Source organism: Cetorhinus maximus, chromosome 4 (assembly GCF_964194155.1).
Source record: "Cetorhinus maximus chromosome 4, sCetMax3.hap1.1, whole genome shotgun sequence".
Classification (NCBI taxonomy): Eukaryota; Metazoa; Chordata; class Chondrichthyes; order Lamniformes; family Cetorhinidae; genus Cetorhinus; species Cetorhinus maximus.
In genome coordinates this window covers 18,716,955-18,731,076 of record NC_135882.1, presented here as the reverse complement: position 1 = coordinate 18,731,076, position 14,122 = coordinate 18,716,955, and the positions used below count along the sequence as shown (strand labels likewise).

Below are 14,122 nucleotides of genomic sequence, written 5' to 3'. Positions count from 1 at the left end.
AAATGACCAGCAAATCTGTTTAAGTGGTGTTGATTGAGGCTAAATATTGGCCAGATCATTGGGAGAAACCACCCCCCCACACCACCCCCCCCACCTGTCCTATTGCATCTCCCATACCCATCTAAGAGGGTAGATGGGAGGAGGAAAGAAAAATTGTCAAAAAGGAAGCCCAACTGTACTGGCAATTAATTATACAGAAAATTATGTTGCAACACTTAGAAATGAGATTCCATAAATGATAAGTGTAATAACTTCTCAGCATTTTACATTAGGTGGTGTTATACTGTGCCTACATGATAGCTAAGTCGAGGTACCTGTTACTGAACGCAGTTAACTATCCATTCACCTTTTTATGAAGGACTACGAGATAATGGATAACTTGGGGGCCATTCTTGGCCACTATTGTTTTAACTCAATGTTACGAATGCTTATTTTATTCTTGCTAAGGCTGTTGTTGTGTTTGTATCTTGGCACTGTTCAGTCGGATAACAGTGCAAAGCAGTGGAAGGATTTGCAGATTATCAGCCTGAGAGACCATGACGCGAACTGTCCCTCCATGACCATTATCAACTTGATACCAGCTGACAGGGTAGTTAGTTCTAAACAGTGGGAGGTTTTTATAATCTCCCACAACCTATTAGTTGAATCCACATCCAGCAAACACAAATATCCTGCTGGATGTCAATCCAAAATTCAGAGTTAGAACTCTGGTCTTAACTCTCTGGGATTGTCTGAATTGAGGTTCCAACAATGCACCTCCTGATTCATAGGAAATGGGAACAGAGGTAGGCCATTCAGCCCCTCAAGCCTGCTCTGCCATTCAACTAGATCATGGCTGATCTTCTATCTCAATGCTATTTCTCTGCATCGTCCCTTGATGTCTTAAAATCTAGATATCTATTGATCTGTGTCTTGAATACAGTCAATGACTGAGCCTCTATGGCCCGCTGGGTCCGAGAATTCCAAAGATTCACCACCCACTCAGTGAAGAAATTCCTCTATTCAGAGGTGGGAATGCTTCCATTAAACCAAAGGTTTGCTCCCTTGCAATGGTGATGGGGTATATGGTCCATCCCTACATAGAACCAGTGAAAATGTGTGTTCAAAGTTTTATTTTATACGCACTGAAACTCCCATTGGCTTTGCTTTATTTCAGAAGAGGAGATTGTCTCGGAAGTTCACTTCAAGAAGGAAATTTTCTGTCTTTCTTGACAGTGACAATGTCGTAGACTGGTGGTCAAAGTACTATGCTTCTGTGGAAAAAGCCCAAAATGTATGGAATGTATTCATGAGTAATCATTTAATAATGCTTGTTTAAAATCATTAAATTATTACTTAATTTATTGAAATGGTATCACTGACCAACAAGAATGATTGTAGTTCACTGATTTTGTTTCTAATATACAAAATGAAGACTAAATACAAATGTGGAACAGAAAATAAAAAAAATGCATAGGATCTTGGAAACAAAGGGAAACTACTGCTCCCCATTTTTCTCTGCCCCTGTACTTGCTTAAAAACTATTATGTCTCTCACTTTCCAGTTCTGATAAAAGATTGTCAACCTGAAACGCTAACTCTGTTTCTCTCTCCACAGACGCTGCCTGACCTGCTGAGTGTTTCCAGCATTTTCTGTTCCTATTTCAGAAACCCAGGATCCACAGTATTTTGCTTTTCTTTGTACCATTCCTGTTGTGTCAGTAGTCAGTCTCCCTGGCAGTGCTGCAGCTCATTAGCTCCAGTGCTTTTGGGCGCTTGCACAATGGAGTCAGCGTTCCTGACACAGAGCTTCATGTGCTGGGTTTACATATCAGAAAACTAACTGTTCACTGCCTCTGATTTTCTATCCATTCACTTAAATGCGTGGGAAGTAGCAACACCAAGTGCCTGGCTTTCCAATATACAGTGCCGACGTGAGAAACTGGGCAGTCAGCATGCTGAAAGCAGAAATTTATATAAGCGAGTTTGTTCGAAGTCTGAGCCAATAAGCTGTGGCTGTGCTTGTGGGTTCTGGTACAAGTGCAGAACCATCGATGTTACTGGCAGGATTTTTTCGTGCTTGTGGATTTCATGTTTTCTTTTGACCATCCTTCAGGTTTTGTCATAATTGCAGTGACTCTTTAATTAAGTAGCCCTGTCAGTAATGTTTCAGTATGGTATAACAACCCATTTATTTCAATTTGAACAGAAAGTAAGTATAATTTTGATAGGTTCCCCCTAATGGGTCAGTGTGTAAACCTGATGATTAGCTGAGCTACAGTCTCAGTGCTGATAAGTGTAACTGACTTCAGCATTAAGGGGGTGATAGAAGTGTCACAATAGACTGCAATGTCAGGGGTTGGACTGCTTTCTTGTTCTATTTCCTTTAGTTACTTAAACTTAAACATCGACGTCAGCTCTAACAACGGCCAGTCAGATGCTTGTCTTTAATGAGCCCATGTTACACAGTCCAACATGAGTACTCCCAGTCAAATCTGACAACACGATTCCATTTATGTGACTCTTTATTAATGAGTTCACAAATCACTACAGAAGTCGCGTACCGAGGTTTACCATTCCAGCCTGGCTACAGTGCAGTGGTTTGTTCTAGACACTTACACCAATTCTAGCTTTTGGTCCCTCCATTCCATGTACACTCACGCCGATTTACAATACATTAAAAGACACACAACGCAGATTTTAAATAACATGGAGCCAATAAGTCACACTCATGTTCATCATTCGCTCCAGTGACTCTGTTACCATTGTTACAGATCCTCCCAGGCATTTCATTACTATAAACAGTAACAAACAAATGTCCCAAAGCCAATTAAGACTTGGATGAGGGACTTTCCCACTTTTTCAGCATCCCATCTTTTAACAAAGCATTGAGCAGAATTGAAAGTTGTTTTCATCCATCGTGTACTGATCTCACAAACAGCAAGCATTGAAATAAATGGGAAGTGTGAACACAGACTCCCACACCTGAGAATTAGGTTAAGAGAAATCATCTAATGATATTGCTCCTAAATTCTTAGAATTAACTGAGTGTTATTGTAACATTTACAAGTTACTTGCCTACTCACTTTTAACTTTGTCTTTCCGATAAGGCAAAACTGAAAGCTACAAGAGCCAATCTGCAGGCTGAAGGATATGGAAATGGTAAGCGAACACTTACAACAAAACAAAATGTCTAATTGTTAGACACCTATCCTAAATATAATCCATTGTTCACAGTATTTAAAGATATTAGAAGGCCCTATGCCCCATGATGGGAGATTCATGCAGCCCAGTTGTACCTGAAAGGGCATAACAATTGATTATATAATTTATGAAATTTGAAGGCGTGGTAATCTGATGTGTAATATACCTTTAAGAAGAATGTTATAATGGAAGATCACATGATCTTAGTATCCAATAGCAGAGTAGAGCGGGCTACCTCTGTGGTTATGAGTCTGTAGTCAGTAGTTAGTAGCAGTAGTAGTGTAGAGATAGAGTTTGAAATGTTAGCACATGTTTAGTTGCTACTGAGTACCTTTGTGAATAAACACCGAGCTTCTACCTATGAAGTGTCTGCTACTCAAATCTATCATTAGTACCAACTCGACCACCCCTTACAACAAGCGTGTGAACAGGATCCAACAAACAGGTGACTAGGATCCAACAAACTGGTGACGAGGATTAAACAAATTAAACAGAAGCAGCAAGAGAAACAAAATCAGTACTATACCTCGCACAGCATTTGTAAGTAGGAGTTCCGTTCAAATCATCAAAGTAACTCCCTCACAGAATGCCGCAATTTGGAAGAATTGATCCTTTCGATCCAGCAACGGACAATTGGTCCCACTATATTGAGCATCTCTCGTTCTTTTTCCAAACAAATGAGATTCCGGGGGAAGAGATGAGGCAAGCAATCCTCTTAAAGTACATGTGGGAATAAGACTTATGGCTTGGTTCGAAGTTTGACAGCAACCAGTGTCCCAGACTCGAGAAATTTTGAGGAATTAGTGAACCTGGTGAAGGGCCATTACCAACCAAAGCCCTCAGTAACGATGCAAAGGTTCAAGTTTAATTCAAAAATTAGAGCCCCAGGGGAGACAGTTGCAAGTTATGTGGCAAGCTTGAAGCAATTAACAGAGCATTGTGAGTTTGGTACATCCTTAAACTATATGCTTAGAGATCATTTAGTGTGCAATATGAATGAGGACAAGATTCTGAAGCGATTGTTGTCTGAAACAAATTTGGATTTTAAGAAGGCGCTAGGGATTGCACTGGCAATGGAAAGCGCAGCTAGAGATTCGAAAGCCACAGACAAAATGTCATCGCCCTCCACATCAAGCGGGAAGCCCCAGCCAAAAAGGGAGCGAAAATGCAAGACTCTACTGAGAGGTGGGAAACAGCACCCGCTAGCAGGAAAATAGAAAAAATGACTTAGCAGTGAAAACAAAGAGTAATATCAATAGAGGTGGAAATAAACAACCTTTTAATGATTGGCACTTTAAAAAAAAGAATGTTTTTATTGTCATAAAAATGGTCACATGATGGGAGTGTAATGAAAGAGTCAAGCAGACTTTTAAACAAAAGTAAAAAAACAGTGAGATCTACCATGTAGAAAAGCCTGAGGCAACAGATTCAGGTATTTATTCATTGTATAACTTGAAGGTTGGAAGAACAGAACCAATCTATGTAACAGTGAAAGTGAATAGCAGGCCCATTTGAATAGAAGTGGACACAGGAACTTCTCCTATAGTAATTGGGTAACATGCCTTCAAATATCTGAGCAATGGAGAACACCAACTAAATTTGGAAGAAACAACTGCTCAATTAAAAACATACACGGGTGAAGACATCCAAGTCAAAAGCATTAATAAAGTAACTGTTCATTATGGGAGCCAACCGGTAAAGCTAACAGTGTTGGTATTGAGAGGCAGAGGGCCAAGCCTCTGAGGGCAAAACTGGCTAAGGGAAATAAACCTTGAGGGACCACTGAGATTCCAAAAGGAAGCAGGAAGTGTTTCTGCTTTGGAAAAGGAGTGCGTAAAGACTCAACAACCCGAAGAACTGCAGGCTGCCTTAAGTATAGTTGAGAGAGGAAATTTACTGTGGGAGAAACAGTATACATGAAGAACTTTGGAGAAGGACCAAAGTGGTTACTGGGTGAAATAAGTGCAATGAGTGGACCTCTATCTTACCACGTGGTGGTGGAAGGCCGAATCATAAGGAGACATGTGGATCATCTAAGGAAGAGAGAAACGATGCACTAAGAAATGATTCCACTAGCGTTCGCAACTGGGTCAGTGCATGAGCTAAAAACATATCCAGTTGTTATTACATTTCTTACCAGTTACTGATGCCCCTGAAAAGGTCTTTTGGTGCAGTGCCTCTGAGCTAGAAGCTCTGGATTTGAGTCCCACTCCAGGACTTGATGGCCAAAGAAGGTGCGTTCATAACGTGGCCAAGTAGGTGATATTTCAATCTGCAAATCCTTCCAACACCTGCCAATGGCAGGCGGTAAGTCTGGGAGAGATTCATGGTCAACCATGTGATGGAAAGGACATTGGAACCTCTACCATCACTATCCATTGCTCCAGACTACAACATGCATGTAAAAGCGCATGTTGCCACAGCAACTCAAGACTCCCTGCGTGAACTGTAATACACACCACTGATGCCCCTTGTTGACTTTATTAAAGGTAATTTTATGGATTTGCACCACTTCAATCGCCAGGACTCTGCATCAGGAATTACAGTGAACACCAAGTACCAGAGGACGCATTTCACCCCAGTGGTGGCTGTTGTAATCTGAGGGATGCATTCCTAAAAATTCCCAGATTGAATGAAGTTAGAAAAATTTGCAAATGACTGGAAATATATTGTGTTTGTCTAGCTGTCGCATGAGTTCAAATTCTACTCAAAATGATAGTCATAGAATCATGCATCACAGACGTAGGCCCATCATGTCTGTCAAAGAGTTACCCAATTAGCACTACTCGCCTGCTCTTTCCCGATAGCTCTTCACATTTTGCTAGATTGTACAAAGGATTTCAAAGTACAAAATGGGTGAAGACTTTCTCTGTGGGTAAATTGGAGCAAAAACATTTAGGCCTGTTTTTATAAAGTGATTATTACGGGCAGCACACAAAGGGAATATTTGTTGTGTGTTTAAGTGAACATCAGAAATACTGTGCAGAAAATGGGAAGTATTTTAATTAAAATCCCAGATACTCATTGCTGATGTTGATCATCACAGATATTTATAATTGCTAAGATCTAGTGTTTTGAAAAGCTAAAATGTAAGGCTGGGATTTTCCAGCCCCATCATGGCGGAGCAGACTCGATGGGCCGAATGGCCTAATTTCTGCTCCTATGTCTTATGGTCTTAAGGCAGATCTGATGAGCCAGCGGAAGATCCCACTGATGGATGGGGCTGGAAAATCCCAGCCTGAATATTGTTTCTTATTTCTCGCCTTGCTGTGGTGCACAATGTGATTATAAAAATAAGTGGTGCTTATTTAAATCCCTTTATCTTTGTTTCTAGTGCTGGATGTACCTGGCACGACCCTCACTTTAGATGGTGAAGACGATGAGAAGAGAAAGAGAGTTCGAACTGTCGAAAAGGCAAAAATGCAAAAGCCTGGGTTAGCAACTCTACAGGTAGAGTCCAAAACTGTATTGGCCCATGTTGTTCATTATAGAGATACACCAATTCAGCCTATTCTTAAAACCATGGCCTGAATTTTTCGATCATCAGGTGCGCGCAATTGGTGAGCCCGGAAGCAGAGGGGAAACGGGCCTCTGGCCACCATCGCCCTCCCGACCGCGATTTCGTGCTGGCTGGCCAATTAACGGCCAGCTAGCATGAAATGCATGCTGGGAAATGTTCAGTGCTGCAGGGGTGGGGGCGGGAAGAGGGTGGGTGCCGACCTAACTGAGGGTGTGAGTGAGCGTTTCTAGTGAGCCCCATGAAGGCAGACAGCTGCCCCAGGGAGCTGCAGACCTCCACAGAATAAACAAAACAACAAAAATGCTGCAAAATATGTCCATGCAGCACAATCAAGCACCTGAAAACATACCTCACAAAAAAAACCCAGCACCCAGATACCTCTTTTTATTTTATTTCCCCAAGGAGATTTCTTCCCGCCCTGGATCGAGGTTTGAGCAAAAGTGTGAATGCCGCCTGGGAGAATGGCCTGTCCGCCAACCGTAAATGTGGACGGGCCACACAAAATTGCTGTTAATTGCATCATTAATGGGTTTAATTGCCGCTTAACTGCCAGCGCCACACTTCCGACTGCCTTGCGTGCCCACTGAGCGAAATATCGCTCGAGTGCGCGATGACGTCTGGACGCTCGCCCAACATCATCTCATGCTATTTCGCGTCCACTCGGGTTGGGAGTGTGCCCGCCCACGGGGCGTAAAATTCTGGCCCATGTCTACTTGGTCCCAGTGTGGCTACATCTCACCTATTCAATCTCCTGAGGGAGAAGACAAACCCCTTGGGCTGAATCTTACCTATGTCAGGCGGGATAGGCAGGAATGGGCGGGGGCAGGCGTGGAGCCGATCGCTGCCCGTGATCGGCTGCGCGCCGCCATTTTATGTGGGTGGGCCAATTAAGGCCCATCCAGTGTAACGCGTGGCTGGTAGCACTTAGCGCTACCTGTGCGGGCGGGGGGGGGGAGGAGGGAGAGTCAGGTCCTGCGCTCTTTCACGCAGGCGCGCGGAAGAGCGCAGGAAACTCCCGGAGGCACGGAGCTGCCTGGAGGAGATTAAGTTGATAGTAAAACCTTTTGATAAAAGAGGAAAAAAATTATTTAAACACGTTCCATCATGTGAAAGTGTCACATGAGCTGGGACATGTTTGTGAATTTAGCAAAATTTAATTCATTATTTTTAAAAACCTTCAGGAAACCTCATCCCGCCCGTGGATAAGGTTTCCTGAAAAACGCGAAGGCCACTTGGGCCCATCGCCTGCCCGCCACCCTTAAGGTTGGATGGGCAGCATTGTTAACAACTTTAACTGGTTTTTTTAATGGCCTTAATAGGCCGTTGACAGTTCAGGGCGCACGCCCACTGAACGAAATATCTAAATGACGCACGGTGATGTCGGCATGCACGCCTGACGTCATCACGCAACATTTTGTGCATCAGTGTGTCAAGCCCGCCCCTGCTCACCGCTGGCCATATTCTGCCCCATGTTAAATTTACATAGCGAAATTCCCACTGTGAACTATCATGATTTTCAGTGAAATTTTTGAAAAATATCTAAGATATGAGTTTGACTCTAAACCCAAAATTATTAATTCCTTATTGGATTTTTGTCCTGTGCATGACACTGTTCTCGTCCCAGCCACATTGGCTGGAATTTTCCAGCTCTGTTGGCATTGGGCGTCATGGCAGGCGTGAACGGACAATATGGCAAGAAGGCCAAAAATTGGTTTTACGCCATCGTGAAACTACTTTGTGATCATCCTTTCTGTCTGTCAATGGCGGACCCAGTTTTCTGCTGCGGCACGTCAGGAACCTAATGTCAATAATTTAGCATCTTATTATAAACCCCGTTCGCCAGAATCACCCCGCCCCACCCCCCCCACAGTGGATCGTCCGGGTACGTTGGCGTGATTGCACGCCTATGTGTTTCACAACTGTACATAGGCGACATGCACCTGGCAACCTGAACTTCGAGGGGAACTGGGAAGTGAGTGCACACAACCTTGCACAGCACACGCGAGCATCGCCTGTATGACATCAAGGAAGAGGTGCCGTGCACTCGGAGGAGGCTCAGACAAGTTGCTTTTTCCCAGCTGGTTTTTGGTGCTGTGCCAGGGCAAGGGCTCCAGTGCCAGGCAATTTGGGCAGGGGGTGTGGTGCGTGGGTGTTGGATCAAGGCAGCACAGACTGAAGGAAGTACACAAGCACATGCCGGGGCAACGGGGGGAGGGGGGGAGTGAGGGAAGCAGCCACGCACTTGGTAAAGCTTGTTAAAAGTGAGCATTCTTCCACAGCTGAGACCGGTCAGCAGCAGCTCCATTGACAGGTTTGGAGTCGGGCCGCTGAAGCATTTGTCCCCACTCAAGCAACAACAAAAGCATGAAAGTGCCACCAAATGCTCAAGAACTTTTCGCCTCTTGGGCGCAGACTGCAAATTAATGTGCGTTTTAGGGGGCAGCAGAATAATTGACCAACTGGCAAATTGTAGAATTCCTTTGCGGAAGGTGGTGATGGTGCAGTCACTGGTGGAGGTGCTCACAGCCCATTGCAGTGTCTTTATTAAGGCATGGACCAGTCTCCCCCATGGTTCAAGCTAACAGTGCAGCCTTGCAGTGTGGGTTAGGAGAATGCCTGTGCCTGAGCTGAGAGCACAGCATGCAGTCCAGTGACTGAAGCTGCCGTCAATTGGTCAAGTGGAGTGGGGCGGAGGTGGGTGGGGATTCGCACAGCTAATGAGTGCTCTACACACTGGCCATCCAAGTGGTGGCCAGCACTCTTCTGCATGCATGAAGGGACTTTCAGACTTAACCAAGAGAGGTTCTTAGTACACCCATGCTAACACATGCATCTGTCTCTTTGATCAGCAGGAGGAGAACATTAGGATCATGGAACCTTGCAATTTAGCAATGTGCCTCATGGCTTACAGAGACCAGGGAAGAAGAAGAAGTCTACTGCACACGCAGTTGAAGATCCACAGAGAGCTGTCGCTTGTAGGCCCAGGGTCTAGAGACAGCGCTTGTCATTCCTGCAGACGACTGAGAACCAGTGTCATTGAAGACTGCACATGTCTAGGGAATTGGTTGGTCACATATTCCACCTGCTGCAGGATTTGGCACCATTGGGACACGGAGGGTCCACTGCCAATGGCTGTGAAAGTGACTGTGGTGCTCAATTTTTATGCCTATAGTTCCTTCCAGGGACTCCACAAGTGACCTATGCGGGATCTCACAATCCTCCACACACAAATGTATCCAGGAGGTCACAGTTGCAATCTTTGCGAAGGCACAGAACTTTGTGTATTTCTCCATGGATCAGGGAAGCCAGATCTCAGGTTTTCCACATGTACAGAATACCATCAACTGCACTCACATGGCGCTTAGATCTCCGTGACAACAAGCAGTCAACTACATCAACAACAAGGGCTTCCACTCGCTGAATGTTCAGCTGGTGTGCGACCACCACAAGCGCATCCTAAAGGTCTGCGCGTAATTCCCAAGGAGCATACATGACTCCTATATCCTTAGTAGGTCTCAGATTCTTGACATCTTCCAGGGTCCAGAGGGGCTGCAGGGTTGGTTCCTCAGGGACAAGAGGATGTGGTTGGTGATGTCTGTGCAGCGGCCTCAGACTGCAGCAGAGCGACGGTATAACGAGGCTCATGCCGTGACCCGGACTTTGGTGGAGTAACCGATAGGCATTTTGAAAATGAGGCTTCAGTGCCTCGACAGGTCCGGTGGAGCACTGCAATACAGTCCCCAGAAGATGCCGCACATCATCGTAGCTTGCTGCGCGCTCCACAACCTGGTGCTGTAATGGGGGGAAGGACCTGGCTGAGGAGGAGATGGAAGAGCCTCCAATGAGGAAGACATCGAAGGGGATGATGGTGATGTGGTCCTCGAAGATGAGGATGGTTGCGATGAGGCCATCGCACTGCCCAGACTAAGCAGACATGATCAGGAGGCTTTCATAACTGCAGGGTTCATGGAGGATGATGACTAGATGCAGTGAGGACAGTCCTGACATCCTCACCTTGCATCTGTGAACGTTTGGCTCCTATGTGACTGATGGCAATGCACATACCCTCACGCTTAGATGCAGCGGAGGCCCTAATATTCGCTAGATTCCGGGAGAATGATGACGACATGCAGTGAGGACACTCCGTAGATCTTCACATTGCCTCTGTGAATGTCTGGCCCCTGTCTGGCTGAGGCCAGCTCGCTTGCGCTCTGTGATCAGGGTCATATCACGGAGATGCAGTCATGAAATTTTCAATGCACCTGATCCTTTGTCAGCCTTCAACACCTGTTCCCTTCAAGAGCACACCATCTCCGGACACAGACACTAATGAGATGGGGGCCAACCCCACTTCAATGGTGCTGAGAGCACACAGAGAGAATGACAGAACTCTGTGATGCCTGTCCACCACATTCTGGCAGCAATGACAAGCATCATTGAGGTGCAGACATCACTAATGTGTCCAGTGAGTGTGAAGCCGGACCATCACTTTGATCTGAAGGCTACACACTGCACAGGGAAGAGGACCTGGACTGAGACACCTGCCTTTATCTTGCGCAGGAACTATGGTTTCACATCTGAGTGACACAAGCACTGCTCATCAGAACAAGAAGCCTTAGGCAGGGAGACATTCTCGGGAGTTTATTTACAATAGTGAACATTAAGTACAAGAGTTTAACGCCCTTGCCCAGGCTGTGAAACTACATATTCTTAACTTTCCTAACCCTGCCACTACATCTTGGTGCTCCCCCAACATCCACAGCAGAGGTGGAAGCAGCCTGCTGACTGCTATGCCCTGTCTGTGATGACCTTGGCAGCCATCCTCTGGAGGGCCGAGACCTGGAGGGCTCCAGCCCGCTTTCGGGGTCCTGCTGTGTGGCAGTGGCACCTTCTTTGGCCTGTGGAGCTGGAGCTGCTGGGGTCACAGGAAAAGGGGATTCGGAGCAGCTGGACACTCTTGTAGTCACCTGGGTGGATGGCCCCAGGGTGTGCACATGCTGATCCTCCTCCCTATGGGTGCCCTAGGGCCCCTGACTGACTCCTTGAGGACAAGGGGAAGCAGGAGTGAGCTCGAGCTGACCTGCTATCACCTCAGACTGAAGGTGGACAGACTCCTCCATCATGTCGCAAGTTGAGGAGTGCAGCGGAGATCCCTTCCCAATGTTCCCGAGCTTGCCTTTGCAGCTGCAACAACTGAGGTCTGACTGAGTTCAGAGGCTCCTCATCTGACTCGGTCTCAGCAGATTCCTGGCCTCCAGCAATCCTCTGAGTGCTGGACACCTGGGAAGTCCCTGCCTCCGTCTGCTGTGGGTCAGGCAGTGCGATGTGCTCACCAGATTGTGGCCCCGAGACTACTCTAGAACTAGGTCCCGCAGAGATGTGTGTCTCTGCGCTGGTGGAGGATGTGGGTGAGCGCTGTGAAGGATCTTCAATTAGGATGTCATCAGATTCTTCTTCAGAGGTGTCTTCGGGACCTGAGTCGAGGACCTGTGTTGTAGATACCCTCTCTGCTTCCCAGGTGTGTCTGCGGAAGCGTGGAGAGATAATTAGTGTGTGACAGGGGATTGTGGAGCAGAAGAATTGACTCTCAGCATGGTCGTCTGATGGATGTTGTACTGCTGGATCCTCACTTGGTTGAGCACAGCCGACCTCACTGTCAGCACAGGAATGGTCCAGGTCATCACCGGCCGGCTGGATGACTATTCTCAAAGTCTGTGAGGACCATGATTTCAGGCACTCCTCCACCAGTCTGCAACCTCTCCCTCTTGTTGTGTTGCCAGCTTGTCCTGCATGAATACAGATAGAGAGAGTGTAAGCAGGATGCCTGCCAGGCCAGATGACAAGGATGCCTGGCATGTGTGGGTGGTGAGTGGTGCCATGGGCATGATGAGAACATGATGCACAGGGCAGATAAAAGTGTATGTGAGAGAATGAATGGTGATGTCCCTTGAACAGGCAGTAAGTGAGATCCGTGTGGATGTGTGATGGGTTTGTGAGGGTGTGAGTTGAGAGTGATTTACTCTGTTGGAACGGAGGAGATCATTCATCCTCTTTCGGCACTGGGTGGCTGTCCTCTTTTGCAGAGCATTGTTGCTGATCACCTCTGTCACTGCCTCCCATGCTGGATTGGTGACCTTGCGTGCTGGTTTTTGCCCAGAGCAGTGCTAGAGGACTTCACGGTTGGCCTCCACTACGTCCAGTAGCTGCCCGAGGGAGGCGTCACTAAATTTGGGGGCGGCATGTTTCCTCCCTTTGGCAGCCATGACTTCCCAGCAGCTTTTGATCCCTTAGAGAGTGCTAGCTCTGTGCAGGGGCGCCCTTTAAATATGGCGCCTGGAGTACTGAAGGCCTGAGGTGATGGCGGAGCAGGCAAATCAGAGACTCTCCTGCCAGCGATCCGGAGTGTTTCCCGTGAACGCATTGTTAATGAGGTGGGAGACTTCAGGAATGGGACGATTCAGCACAAAAACCAGCCATTCCCACTGGCGGGTAAAACAACATTTCTCACACCCGCTACTGCACTTAGTGCAAACTGGGATGATTCCGCCCATTGTATTCCAAACAGTATGTTGGCTCTGATACATGCATAGGGATGTGCAGAAAGTGGAGTGGAGGTAGGTGGGGGCAGGAAAATAGGGGAGGGGGTTTGCAGGAAACCTGAGGGCGCTGAAATTAACAGCAGAATGGTTTTTAAGCTTTTCTGCAGGTTTCCCAAATTACTTACAGGCTACCTGACAGGCTAGCCACTTGCTGGACTTGAAATCTAGTGGCACAAGGATGCAGCCAGGAGAGGAGAGGAGAGAGGGAGTGAGTCGGGGGGTCGGGGGTGTTCGGGTGGTGCGGGATTGGTAGGTGGTAGGCGGGTGGATATTCAGGAATTTGGTGGGGATCGAGGGCGGGGTGGAGATCGGAAGGGTGGAGGTCAGAGAGGCAGAGATTGAGCAGTGGAGATTGGAGGGGTAGAGATTGGTGGAGTGGAGATCGGGGTGGGGGGGTGCAAATGGTGGAGATCAGAGATGGTGGGGATCGGAGATGGTGGGGATCGGAGATGGTGGGGATCAGAGATGGTAGAGATCAAGGGTTGAAGATCCAGGATGGAGATCAGGGCGGGTGTGGGGGGCGGTGCAATGGGGAGGTTGGGGTGTGCAAATTATGGGGTTGTTGGAGATCAGGGGATTTTTGGAGATCACAGGGTGCTGGCGACCAGTAGGATAGAGATTTGAGGGTGCTGGTGGAGATCAGCTGCGGGGGTGGGGTGGAAATTGGGGAGGTCAGATGAAGATCATGGAGGGTGGGGGTTGGTCGGGAGAGATCATACTCCTGAGTTGGGGGTTTTGGTCGATCATGGAATCTGTGAAGAGATTTGCCAGTTTGGCTGGGTTTGGACAGTCCTGGTTCTCCTGGCCTACAACCAGTGCTG

At 47.0% G+C, this 14,122-nt stretch overlaps 1 protein-coding gene across 1 annotated transcript in view; it reads left to right on the top strand.

Annotated features, from left to right (window-relative positions):
- fer1l6 (fer-1 like family member 6) overlaps positions 1-14,122 on the top strand; it is a gene marked incomplete at its 5' end in the record, with an annotated part of 165,568 nt that overhangs the window by 96,566 nt on the left and 54,880 nt on the right. The window contains 3 exons of the mRNA XM_078539765.1: positions 1,157-1,273; positions 3,089-3,140; positions 6,517-6,632. Of these exons, the coding sequence (XP_078395891.1) occupies positions 1,157-1,273; positions 3,089-3,140; positions 6,517-6,632 (285 nt within the window). The remainder of the gene's footprint in view (positions 1-1,156; positions 1,274-3,088; positions 3,141-6,516; positions 6,633-14,122) is intronic.